At 39.9% G+C, this 12,172-nt stretch overlaps 1 protein-coding gene and 1 long non-coding RNA gene across 2 annotated transcripts; one reads left to right on the top strand and one right to left on the bottom strand.

Moving 5' to 3' along the window:
* Positions 1-884: 884 nt before the first annotated feature.
* Positions 885-4,182, top strand: LOC311041505. Its single transcript, XR_014600421.1, has 3 exons — positions 885-1,071; positions 1,529-1,602; positions 2,793-4,182. It is a non-coding gene; the product is annotated as an uncharacterized lncRNA (long non-coding RNA).
* Positions 4,183-4,703: 521 nt separating this feature from the next.
* On the bottom strand, positions 4,704-9,933 carry LOC311041504 (phosphomevalonate kinase-like). Its single transcript, XM_084051907.1, has 5 exons — positions 9,765-9,933; positions 9,270-9,333; positions 8,219-8,371; positions 6,436-6,565; positions 4,704-5,340 (listed from the first exon to the last, which is right to left on the bottom strand). Exons 1-5 carry the CDS (start codon positions 9,851-9,853, stop codon positions 5,165-5,167), a joined length of 612 nt encoding a protein of 203 aa, XP_083908033.1. The 5' UTR covers positions 9,854-9,933; the 3' UTR covers positions 4,704-5,164.
* Positions 9,934-12,172: the final 2,239 nt, after the last annotated feature.

The raw sequence follows: 12,172 nt of genomic DNA, 5'->3' as shown, positions 1-12,172 counted from the left end.
GAATGTTTGTAAACAAACAGGTATTTCCGGGTAGAAAGTCTATGGATATTTTACACAATATAAAATAAAGACTCTTTGAGTCTCCTACCAGAGAATCCGCCGGTCATCAATTATTGGCTCAGCCAATGCGACAAAAAAAATAAATAACAGGCATCATGGCGTGTGTAATTGATAGAAAATAAGTATTTTGGGGGGTGAATTATTCCTTTAAGAGTGTCAATGACCTTGCCAGGCTGTACCAAGTTGCCAGGGAAGAGAAAGGGGTGTGGTTGGAGTTTTTTTTGGGGTGTGCTAGGCTTTTGTTTAGTATTTATTTAGTTTATTATGCCTTTGGCTGCTCAACATCCTCAAAATGCAAGATGGCATGAGAAACTCTTATCAAAGGTTTATATTGTTTGAGATCCTTATCTTGTCATGATGCAACATAAAACAACTATAAACATTTCTGAATAGGGCTTAAGTGGTGACAATATAAATCTACAGCATTCGTTTTCATTATGATCATATATTATGTCCTTAACCGATCATCATTCAAAGCTCTCTTTCTATGTACTGTATCTCTGATATCTTTCTCCTCTTTTTTCCATTCTCACTCACTCGCTCACTTGTCTGTCTATCATTTTATACTACGTTATTTCCATATCATTATTTGTCTGTCTGTCTCTTTCAGTAGTAAATTGATGTCCCATTAGACAGTCTAGAATGGTGGAATCTGTCCCATCTGGGCATTCAGCCTAGGGGACAAAGGACACGCCTGCCGGCATAACAATAACTCCTATGCAGGGGATTTCTGTACAACGTCACACAGCCCTACAAGGCTTTGGATTGGTTCTATACAATAGAGGGAAAATCTGTTTCCGCCCAGTTTTAAACCCGGAAGCATGTGAGACTGTCCTCAGGCTCTAGTAAAGCTAGTTCTGAGAGTGTTTTTCTTGTTTACTTCTAGGCCAATAGAAGCCAAGCGTTGTCGAATGTGAGAATCTTACACATCACACCTTTATCTATAGCATATCGTTTTCTTTTCTCCGACACATCTGGACGGACTCGCGTTTCCCTCTCGCTTCAAACTCGGTGAGTAGACAGAATGATCTATTACTGTTAGCATTCCACCTGAAACCTGATACATACAGATCATTTTGATGTTCACATGTGCCTGCGACTCAAACCTCTATATAGTAAACAGTTAGGAATCACAGCACATTGTCCTGCTCAATGGTCCTTTTGTTCTTGAGAGAGAGAGAGCGAGAGAGAGAGTACGAGGAAAGAGATAGATAAGCAATGTAAACAAAGTCTGTCTGAGGCACACGCGCATGTGTGTGTGTGTGTGTGTGTGTGTGTGTGTGTGTGTGTGTGTGTGTGTGTGTGTGTGTGTGTGTGTGTGTGTGTGTGTGTGTGTGTGTGTGTGTGTGTGTGCCACAATGAGAATATATTATGTATTTTTACATTCATACTGTGTGTTTATGTTTGCATTTCTCTCACTGTGCTCCCCCCTTCCCTTCTCTGTCCTTTTCTCTGTTGTTCATTTAAGCCATCTAGGCCAGGGGACAGTTGGTGGAATCTCTCTCAACATTAAAGCTATTCTAATGGCCACAACAGATGATGGTACGTGGAGCGAGTGTGTGTGTGTGTGTGTGTGTGTGTGTGTGTGTGTGTGTGTGTGTGTGTGTGTGTGTGTGTGTGTGTGTGTGTGGAGGGGGGGGGGGGTGTTATAGAGTTGTTACAGACACCCATTTACTGTTTTACTGTCAGGGTGATGTAAAATCTGTCCCCTGTAGTAGCTGTCATCACAGACCTAGATATTTGCGTACATATTGTATGTATAAACACACAAAAATGCCTAGTATATACAGTAATACATCATTATCTATTAAATACATACTGTATAAACCTAAAGGAAACTAGACAGTAATAAAAACTAAATGGTTTTCCTAAAACACAGTTATTAGGAAATAATCTTATACCAGGAAAGAACATGGTACTCTGACCTATTATTACTGTATATCCAACTAGCTATACTCAGTAATAAACAGTAATTTACATCACTCATTCCAGATTATTATGGTCTGTTGTTCAGGATGAATTCTGTGAAACTCTCTTTACGTAAGAAGAAATAATTGGATCAATCAAACCCCATTATATGGCTAGAGCTTGTATGGGAAAACTTGTGGGTAATTTAGAGGGATAGTCAGAGGGAATGTCTATGATGTGAATTTCTGGAAAGTATCTCACTTGAAACTACATTTATAATTTATTTTGTTTAATCAACAACGTTATGGTTAAGTCGTCATGACTGGGTTCCCCTATAGATCCCTTAACAGACGACGTCACACTGATAAGAACCAGTATGCGCACAACCAGTATGCACGCAATGAAACCCATTATGTCAGGTTTCGCTAGGACACGCCTCACTAGCCAACACACAAGAGGGGGTTGGGGTGTGCTGAAACCAGCGCACCCCAAAACAACATGTTGGGAATTGATTGTGTGAAACAATCACCTGTGTGTCCAGTCTCAATGTTAGTAAACAAATAATTGGTCTATCCTACAACATATTGAAATAGCCTATAGGCTATTTTTATAGTTAGGAAACTTGTAGGAACCAACAACTAAGGTTACTGTAGCCTATATACATCAAATTCCCAAAACTGAGATAGGCCTCTACAAACACTGTTCCAGTATCTGAGGGATGTAACATCTTTACATCTTCAAATGTACAATGTTTAGAAACATGTGATTAATTTGTTTCACACACACAAAGTCCCCACTAATCAATTTTCATTCCCCTACTGTAGCTTTAGTGATTGACTTTGTCAACCTGCACCGGTGTTCCCTGATTCAGAGAGTGACCATGGTGGCACCCATCCTGGACGTGCTCCTTGTGAAGGGGGTCCTCACCCGAGAGGCCTACGAGTATGTGAGGTCTAAGCCCTTCAAACAGGAGAAGATGAGGGAACTCTATATATTACTGGATTCCAGTGGGAAAAAAGCCAAAGACATTTTCTACAAAGCTCTCGAGGAACATGAACGGTTTCTTGTCAATGACCTGTTATAATTGCTTTCGGGCCAAACAGATAGATACACACACGGCACATACAGGTGCTTTGCATACATTTGTAAATGTTCCTCTTTGAAGAGTAATTGCAGTTTAGATGGCGAGCCCATATACTTACAGGTTGCCTGTCAATGAAAGCTCTTCTGTTCTCCTTCAAACTTGGTCTGAAAATCTTCCCAATCCTGTAGAGGAGGGTGAGAAGCATCACTGGCATTAGTCTTAAAAGCATGTCACCTTGTGCATCTGGAGAGATAAATATTGGATAGCATTCAGCACAGAGTCCAAACTTTATTGATTAATCACCTCTGCAGGGTTAATTCACTATTATCAACCTGGACCTTAGTCTGTTAACATTTGCATTGACAAACCTTATGTTGCCAAAGATTATGTCTATGGAGAAACAGAAACACCTGGAGGCAATTAACTTGTCCAGATCAGCCAGAAATGCTTGCTCCTGTTTCTCATGCTCGGTGCAATCTCCTAGAATAACACTATCCAGTTAATTTGTCTGCATTTTCTCATGTTCAACCTGCTTCCATTTCACAAAGCCAGTTTGTTCAGAGACTGAAAACGGTGCAGTATACGTAATGTGTGGTCTTTGACTGCCATCTAGTGGATAGATTGTGTAACTGTTGGTTGTGGCATACTAGAATCCACTCTTGCAATTGCAATTGTGGTGATACCATACCATCTGCATTTACCATTCCTCATTAAATGTTCTGTACATGTTACTTGAATGATAGATGGTAGTGTTACATATATTCTAATGAATATAAAGAATTGTTCCTATGTAATGATAGAAACATACATTGAGACAAAGAATCCAACCGCTTTGTTCTTTGCATTTGCGATTGATTACACCATTATATCTGCGTTTCCCACAATTCATAATATCAGAATGTTGTGAAAAATTCATTATAGAAATGAGAACAACATGTACAGTGTCATTCAAAGAACGCAGATGTAATGGTGTCAACAGTATACAGTCAGTAACAATACTGATGGAAAGAACACATTATTATATACAGACAGCAGACATGTCATTTCTACTCCACTGTTTCACTTCCTCTCGCTGGCATGTTGGGTCTCTCACAGTTACTTGAACGCTCTCCCATTCCTGTGTTGAAAATAAAACGCCATGATTTTTCTAAACCCAATCTCCCATTTATTTGACATGAACTTGATTTTGAAATGACATGACTTTTCCAGCAGAGTGGGAACCCTGTTACTTCACATGAGAAGCTGCAACAGCATTATAATGAAAATAATTATAATTATTAATAACAATCAGAGAAAGCATTTTGTCACCATAAGCTTCAACACTAGGAAAATAAAAAGGTCTCAATTTAGTAATCATGTATTAGACAATGTGATATTGAAGTAATTTCTTCATTACACAGTGCAGTGATCAGGCGGTAATGTATAGTCATGTCAGGCTATCATGACCTGTCATGACGGGACTCAAGAGAGGAGTTGTAATCAAACCTGTAACATGATGATTACAACCACATCATACATGCTTTTTATGTACGTATGTAATGATCCTGTCATCTTTTCATATTAGGCTTCAGCAGTCCAGTGGATATCTCATATCGTTGCTGTCAGGCATTCTAACGTTCTGTATTTTTTTCATAAATTAATGCCCTACTTGATCATACTACAGCGTCACACAAAAGTATCAAAAGTAGCAGATCTGCAAGCTCGAAACACGGCGCGTTTTGAGCTTGTAGATCTGCTACTTTCGCTACTTTTGAATTTGAATACTGAAAAGTAACAGTTTTGGACATATGAGGTTTGCACCCTACAGAGACGATATGCTGAAAGTTGTTCAGCAGAAATCGGGTCCACCCTGTACTGTCCATGACAAACAGCTGTAGTAACTACAATCAGTGAGTTTTAACAGTCACAGGTCACGCTTTGTCTTGTCACAGAAATATTACAGCCAATAAGTGATAAAAAGGCTTTAATTCAGTCCACCCCCGTCTCTCACTTGTCAAAGATGTACAATGTGTTTCTATGGCACTGTTCAGCAAAATAGCTTTTTAAATATTCTCACAGAAAACACTGATGTGTCGTTCTTCACGTGGTTTGCTTCCTGGTCCACAGGATGTCTCAGTGTTCACTCGTTATAAGATGGTTGGTCTGTTTCAGTCCTGCTGCCGTTTCAGCTAAAGACAACATGGGCTGAAGCTGGTCGTTCAGCGACGGGGCGTCGGCCTCGTTCCTGATCGTCCAATCAAATTCCACGTTGCTGTCCAATCCGCATTCAGATTCAGCATCGTCTATCCCTGCAGGAAAAAAACGAATGGTAAAACCAGATTTTTACTTAGTCGTACGATGTTGTCCTGCACCCGAAATAGCATATCTATAAGCTCACAACATGCCACATTGTGGTGGCTGTTATGAGGTCAACATAAAAAGATTGCACACCACTTGTTATATGTACCGTATAGTGTTATTGCACTGTCAACGTGCATCAGGAATTCCTGATGAAGACTTGGTGATCAAAACGAGAGCGCAGAAAAACAAACGACGCATACGGTATAAGCAGTGTGCGGACGTTACTATTCTTCATGTTGAACAGTCATTTGTCCTGCAGCTGGGCGTTGAAGTGGATGTGCATGTACTACAGCAGTGGTTGTCAACCAGTGGTCCGGGGACCACCAGTGGTCCCTGAGGGGGTTCCAGGTAGTCCCCGGCAAAATAATGGAGAGTTGGTGATGAAATGGGGGCGGCCATAGCTGAGGGGTTAGTGAGCCTGCCTAGGGAGCCAGAGGCCCTGGTTGCCCCAGGTTCGATTCCAGGCTAGGTCAAGCATATGTGTCGATGAAATGAAATTTGTCCCTGAGCAAGACTCTTAACCCCTAATTGCTGACAGGTTCTCATTGGAAACAAGACCGCAAGGACTTTCATGAACAACCTGTTAAAAGGAATTATCCTTATCCTTATGGACCCTTATAGATCTTTAACTCTTGAGTGTAAAATGAAACCAAATGCACCCTTACGGGTCCATTTGGCTTCATTTTACTCTCAAGAGTTAAATTATTGTTAAACATCTGCATTACTTAATTAAAGAATTGTCATTTTGATCAATGTTTGCCTGTTATCTCTCCTATGGTTCCAACATCAATACAGCATGGAATTGTGGCCAAAATCGTATCCAACGATAACAAAATATTCTATGTCTTGGGTCTGAGTCTAAATCTCATCAAATGGTGGTTCCGTGGCTCAAATGACCAATAAATAATGGACCTTGATATGAAAAGGGTTGAAAACCACTGTACTACTGGCAGCTTCAACTAAGTACAGCATAGAGTTTAAGTGGTAAAGCCATGACATGGTTTCTTGTATAAACGTAACTTTGCAGAGTTTATCCCACCAACCAGCAGTGAAGACCCAGCCACGGTCCACCCTGGTCTGCTGTGAGGCCTGCACTCTGACACAGCGGGTCTGACTCGGGTACTCCTCCCAGAACCACTGCAGGTCCGACAGGCGCCGAGCGTCGCTGATCATCTGGGGGAGGGGAGGGGGGGGGGAAGTTAGTGTCGTGCAGTGGTGGAAAAAGTACTCAAATGTGTTACTTAAGTAAAAGTATCAATACTGCAACGTAGAAATACTCTGTTACAAGTAAAAGTCCGGTATTGTATACACAATTTACTTGAGTAAAAGTCAAAAGTATTGACATCAAAATATACTTAAAGTACCAAAAGTAATAGTGCTCATTACGCAGAATGTCCCATTTCAAGTTTTCAAAATGTATAAAAATATTTTGAAAATAGCAGATCTACAAGCTCACAACGCGTCGCATCGCGACGCGTTGTGAGCTTGTAGATCTGCTATTTTCAAATGGCCGAAATGTATAGGGCTGAAGTGGTTAATGTATGTTTTGTAATAATGATAAAAATCTACAAAGTAACTAGTAACTACATTTTTCAAATAATTGTGGTGGAGTAAAAGTACAATATTTGGATCCGAGATGTAGTGGAGTAGAAATAAAAGTGTTACCTAAAAAGTGTACTTAAGTAAATGTACTTAGTTACTTTACACCCCTGGTGTCATGTAAGAACTGCTGTGGAGCAGTGGAATTTTAATTTTATTTTTAAAGTCTCCTGTCGCATCATCATCATAACCTTTATTTCAGCTCGGAGTACAGTTGAGGGGCAGGCCCTCATTTTCAATGTAGCCGAGATACAGAACACAGTAATTCAACAGGAATAGACATTCACATACAGCAATAAATACATGAATCAGAATACAGAAAGAACTCAAAAACTAAAATAGTCAAAGAACTAGAACATATATATATATATATATATATATATATATATATATATATATATATGGTCCCTGAGGGGGTTCCAGGTAGTCCCCAGCTAAATGATGTTGAGTTGGTAATGAAATGGACCCTTATAGATCTTTAAATCTTGAGAGTGTAAAATGAAGCCAAATGGACCCGTAAGGAGGAGGACACTGGAGGATACTGATGAGTTCATTTCTAAACCCTTGTTTAGGTCAAATTCAACTCACTCCCAATTTTTGGGGGATTTTCCGCTATTATCTTAAGACTGACAAGCCTCTTCAGTCTCCACCTGCCCTAGCACTTCACTCTCCTTGTACCCCTTCTTTTCACCTTTGTTCGATAGATGCTAGTTTACCGTGCAGAACATATCTTGGTCACTCGTTCTCATTAGTTTTTTCTTGATGACAACTGTGCAGAATGATATTCAGATAGCATGTTGTTTAGACAGATGCTAGGTATTTTTTTTTAGCTGGCAATATAGTTTCTTTAAGGCACTACATTGTTCTCGCTGCACTCTACTTACTGTATGTGACTAGTATTAACCTTGTTTGTTGACTAGAGTTCACTTTACTTTACTCTGCTTATTCCGATCTCACACTTGTAAGTCGCTCTGGATAAGCACCTGCTAAATACCTAAATTGTAAATGTAAATTGTAAAACACAAAGAGGGACTACTGTTTGCATTTGTTTCAAGCAGCGTTATGGTCGAATCCCAGAATGCATGTGTCATACCGTGTGTGTGTGTGTGTGTGTGTGTGTGTGTGTGTGTGTGTGTGTGTGTGTGTGTGTGTGTGTGTGTGTGTGTGTGTGTGTGTGTGTGTGTGTGTGTGTGTGTGTGTGTGTGTGTGTGTGTCCTCTTCTCTTACCCAGACAGGCTGTAGGGCGCCTCTAGTGGCCAGTCTGCAGAAGAATCCCGGGTCCTGCTCTCTCCGTCTCTCTCCCCATTGGATCATATCGGCTCTGTACTTCTCTTTATACTCACCTGCTCCCAGCAGCTCCCTGAAGTCCAAGCTGTGTTCCTACACATGAACAGTGTGTTAAACATCATGAACACATGAACACAGAGAGTGGACACGTGCTAAACAATAACATCTAGAACGATTTTAATCTAGCCCATGTAACTCATGCCAGTAAAAACATGATTGTCAGAATCATGTTTTTACTGGCATGCGTTTCATGGGTTTGTTAAGAGCAGGCTTTGGTGTGCCTTGAACAACCTTACGAAAACATTCATTTGCCTGAGTGAGAAGAATTATGGCATCATCATTTTTTTAAATTGCTAAATGAATTGCCCTTAATATGTATTTCTCCATTGACACAGACAGTAGGAAAACTGAGAGGGAGACAGTGTAGCAGAGACAGACAGTGGGAAAGCTGAGTGGGAGAGAGTGTAGGAGAGACAGAACGTAGGAAAGCTGAGAAGGAGAAAGTGTAGGAGAGATTGACCGAAGGAAAGCTGAGAGGGAGACAGTGTAGGAGAGACAGACAGTAGGAAAGCTGAGAAGGGAGAAAGTGTAGGAGAGATAGACCGAAGGAAAGCTGAGAGGGAGACAGTGTAGGAGAGACAGAACGTAGGAAAGCTGAGAGAGAGACAGTGTAGGAGAGACAGAACGTAGGAAAGCTGAGAGGGAGACAGCGTAGGAGAGACAGAACGAAGGAAAGCTGAGAGGGAGACAGTGTAGGAGAGACAGAACGTAGGAAAGCTGAGAGGGAGACAGTGTAGGAGAGACAGAACGTAGGAAAGCTGAGAGGGAGACAGTGTAGGAGAGACAGAACGCAGGAAAGCTGAGAGGGAGACAGTGTAGGAGTACAAAGGCTGGGATTCCGAGGCTAGTGTAGGAGAGACAGAACGTAGGAAAGCTGAGAGGGAGACAGTGTAGGAGACACAGAACGTAGGAAAGCTGAGAGGGAACTCACCTGAGCATACTGCTGTTTAAGCAGACCAGAAAGACGCAGGATGCAGCATGCATCAGGACCTAGTCTAAAAGACAAGTCACAATAAACAACACACACGACACAATAAATAACAGAGACACACACAATAAATGACACACACACACACACACACACACACACACACACACACACACACACACACACAGAGTTCAATGTACACAAACAAACAGTTTAAAATGAAATGACACACACACACACACACACACACACACACACACACACACACACACACACACACACACACACACACAAAGCCAGAGAGAGAGAGAGAGAGTTTTCAATGTACTCAAAGTCACAGTTTAAATTAAATGACACAGATAGTACACACACACACACACACACACACACACACACACACACACACACACACACACACACACACACAGAACATTCAATGGGTTGAAGATACAGTATGAAGTAAGGGGGGGTGGTTATAATAATAATAATAATTATTACCTTTCATGAATTAATTCAGTCACGGAATCTTTCCCGGATTTTCGTTTTCCACTGAACACAAGGATGAGTTTAGGTTCTACTGTCTCCATTATGTCAAGAAACCACAACTAATAATTTAAATAATCTACATAAAACGTTCTGACAGCAGAGCAGCCTCCACATTGTTTACGTGCAGTCACACCACTGAGCTACTCTGCAGTGTTGCCAGACTGTGTGAGAGAAATAAGCAACCATGTCTATGAAAACAAGCGACTATATCATATTTCAGGGCTAGGTCGGTCTGCAGACAAATACATATTAATTTGGGGGTCCTTCCTTGACATGGAAATGGTTGAGAACCACTGGTTTAAACAACATTAGTTAACAAGCTCAAATAAGCAACTACACTTTAGAAACAAGCCCAAAAATCAACTACACTTTAGAAACAAGCCTTAAAATCAACTACACTTTAGAAACAAGTCCACATAAATAACTACGATATAGAAACAAGCCCAAAGAAACAACTACACTTTAGAAACAAGCCCAAATAAACAACTACACTTTAGAAACCCAAAAAAACGCAACCCGCAACTATTAACCAATAATATTTACTAGCAACTTTACAGAAAAACAAGCCAAAAGTCGCTTATAATAAGCGGACATGGCAACGCTGCTACTCTGCCGGGTGCTACTGTAATACAACCTCTACAAACGCACAGTAGAATTATTTTACTTCAACTGGACACATTTAAATATGAATAAATATATAATAAATATGCACATGAATACGCTGATATATTGAACACGTTGGACTGGATTAAGTTTATTTATCATATTAAACTTGACAAATAAATGGCAATGAATGCGTCACTGCACATCTAATGTCAAACTTACGGTAACGCCAGATGACACCTCATTATCATCACATTTTAGACTCTACCATTGGGATGGGAAAAAATGGGGGTCATGTCAAGTTTAAAACAGGGTTAGATTTAGAATTATTATCAAATTGTGTGTTTTCTGTTAATAAAAATCTAAAGTATGTTTTTAGATTCTTTCTTGTGAAAGATGTATATTTGTGTGCATACCTTTTTAATTAGGCCTCTTTTTCTCTCGTTATAGCCCTGTGTAAAGTAACTCAGTATGTAGCTGCCCCAGGTTCAACAAATGCCCACGCATCATACAGATGTCTTTTTCTGGTATTTATTCCATCATAACTCTCCAAACTCCTCCATACAGACCATACAAGACACCGTGAAAACTACAAATCAATAAAACATACATTTGTTCAGTTGAATCCATAATCATTATGAAACAGTCCTCTGATTAGTCAGTCCACACAGGTGCATCCAATTATTGTCATCTTACAATTAAGTCTTCCAAACAAAGTTTAACTTGCAAATAACAATGCACACAACAATACATCACAAATCAATGAAAGGCACAGAATGCAATAAACATTTACCGTGTGCGCCTCTTGAACCTTGTGCAGAACTATTGCAATTGTAGGTCTCTCTCTCTGGAGTTTCTCAAGACGTGATCTCTCTAAGTCCGCTCTGCTTGCTTCTGACTTGATTGACAGGCTTCACTCTGACCATGTGACTCTGCCCAATTTACCATTTATTCATAATTAAATGCATATTTTATCCTAGTGTGTACATGAACTTTACATAAACAAAACATATTTATAATTATAACTGAAACCACTGTCTCTCCATCTGGGACAGTTACACAGTACATTTAAGTACTGTACTTAAGTAAAATCTTGAGGTATTTTTTACTCGAGTATTTCCAGTTTTCAGTACTCTTACTTCTACTTCACTACACATCAGAGACTAATTTTGTACTTTTACTCCACTGCAATTATTTGAAAACTTATACTAGTTACTTTGTAGATGTTGATTATTATTATTACAAAACATACATTAAAGGAATGCAGTGTCACAACTAGTTTGATGCCAGGACTCCAAACTTTTAAACTTTTAGGTTGGAGGTGTGGATGGAGGCTTTCGATCATGGATTGTAGCAGACTAGTCTGCTATCATTTATGCTGACAACCTTATGTGGCCAATAATGGATCATGTCTATGAAGAAACAGTGTCAGTGTCCATCAAAGTTTTACATCAAGTCATAAATTCAGTGACAAAGTCCATTGACTGAAAAGGGTGGAAAGCATCATGTGTCAAACTTTCACTTTGACACAAAATTCACTTGTATTTTTAGTTGAGGGACCTAAAGTTGATCTAAAAGTAAAAACATACCAATCTGGAAGCGTCTAAAAACCTATGACCAACAACTGGAGGTAACTAGTCCAGATCATCAGAAAATCTTGATTCCGTTTCTTAGTGCACTATAAAATATTCAACCTTCTTCTATTTCAGACAAAGCCAGTTTGCTCATACAGTGTAATGTTTGGTCTTGGTCTTAGA

The sequence above is a fragment of the Gymnoscopelus microlampas genome (assembly GCF_963454915.1).
Source record: "Gymnoscopelus microlampas genome assembly, chromosome: 3".
Lineage (NCBI taxonomy): Eukaryota > Metazoa > Chordata > Actinopteri > Myctophiformes > Myctophidae > Gymnoscopelus > Gymnoscopelus microlampas.
The sequence above is the reverse complement of the archived record's forward strand: the minus strand, read 5'-3'. Positions and strand labels throughout refer to the sequence as shown.

Coding starts and splice junctions, on each gene's coding strand:
- LOC311041504 (XM_084051907.1), bottom strand. CDS start 9,853: ATGGAGACAGTAGAACCTAAACTCATCCTTGTGTTCAGTGGAAAACGA. Junction 8,372..9,269: donor TTAAACAGCAGTATGCTCAG/GTGAGTTCCCTC, acceptor GTTCATGTGTAG/GAACACAGCTTGGACTTCAG. Junction 5,341..6,435: donor TGGCTGGGTCTTCACTGCTG/GTTGGTGGGATA, acceptor TTTTTCCTGCAG/GGATAGACGATGCTGAATCT.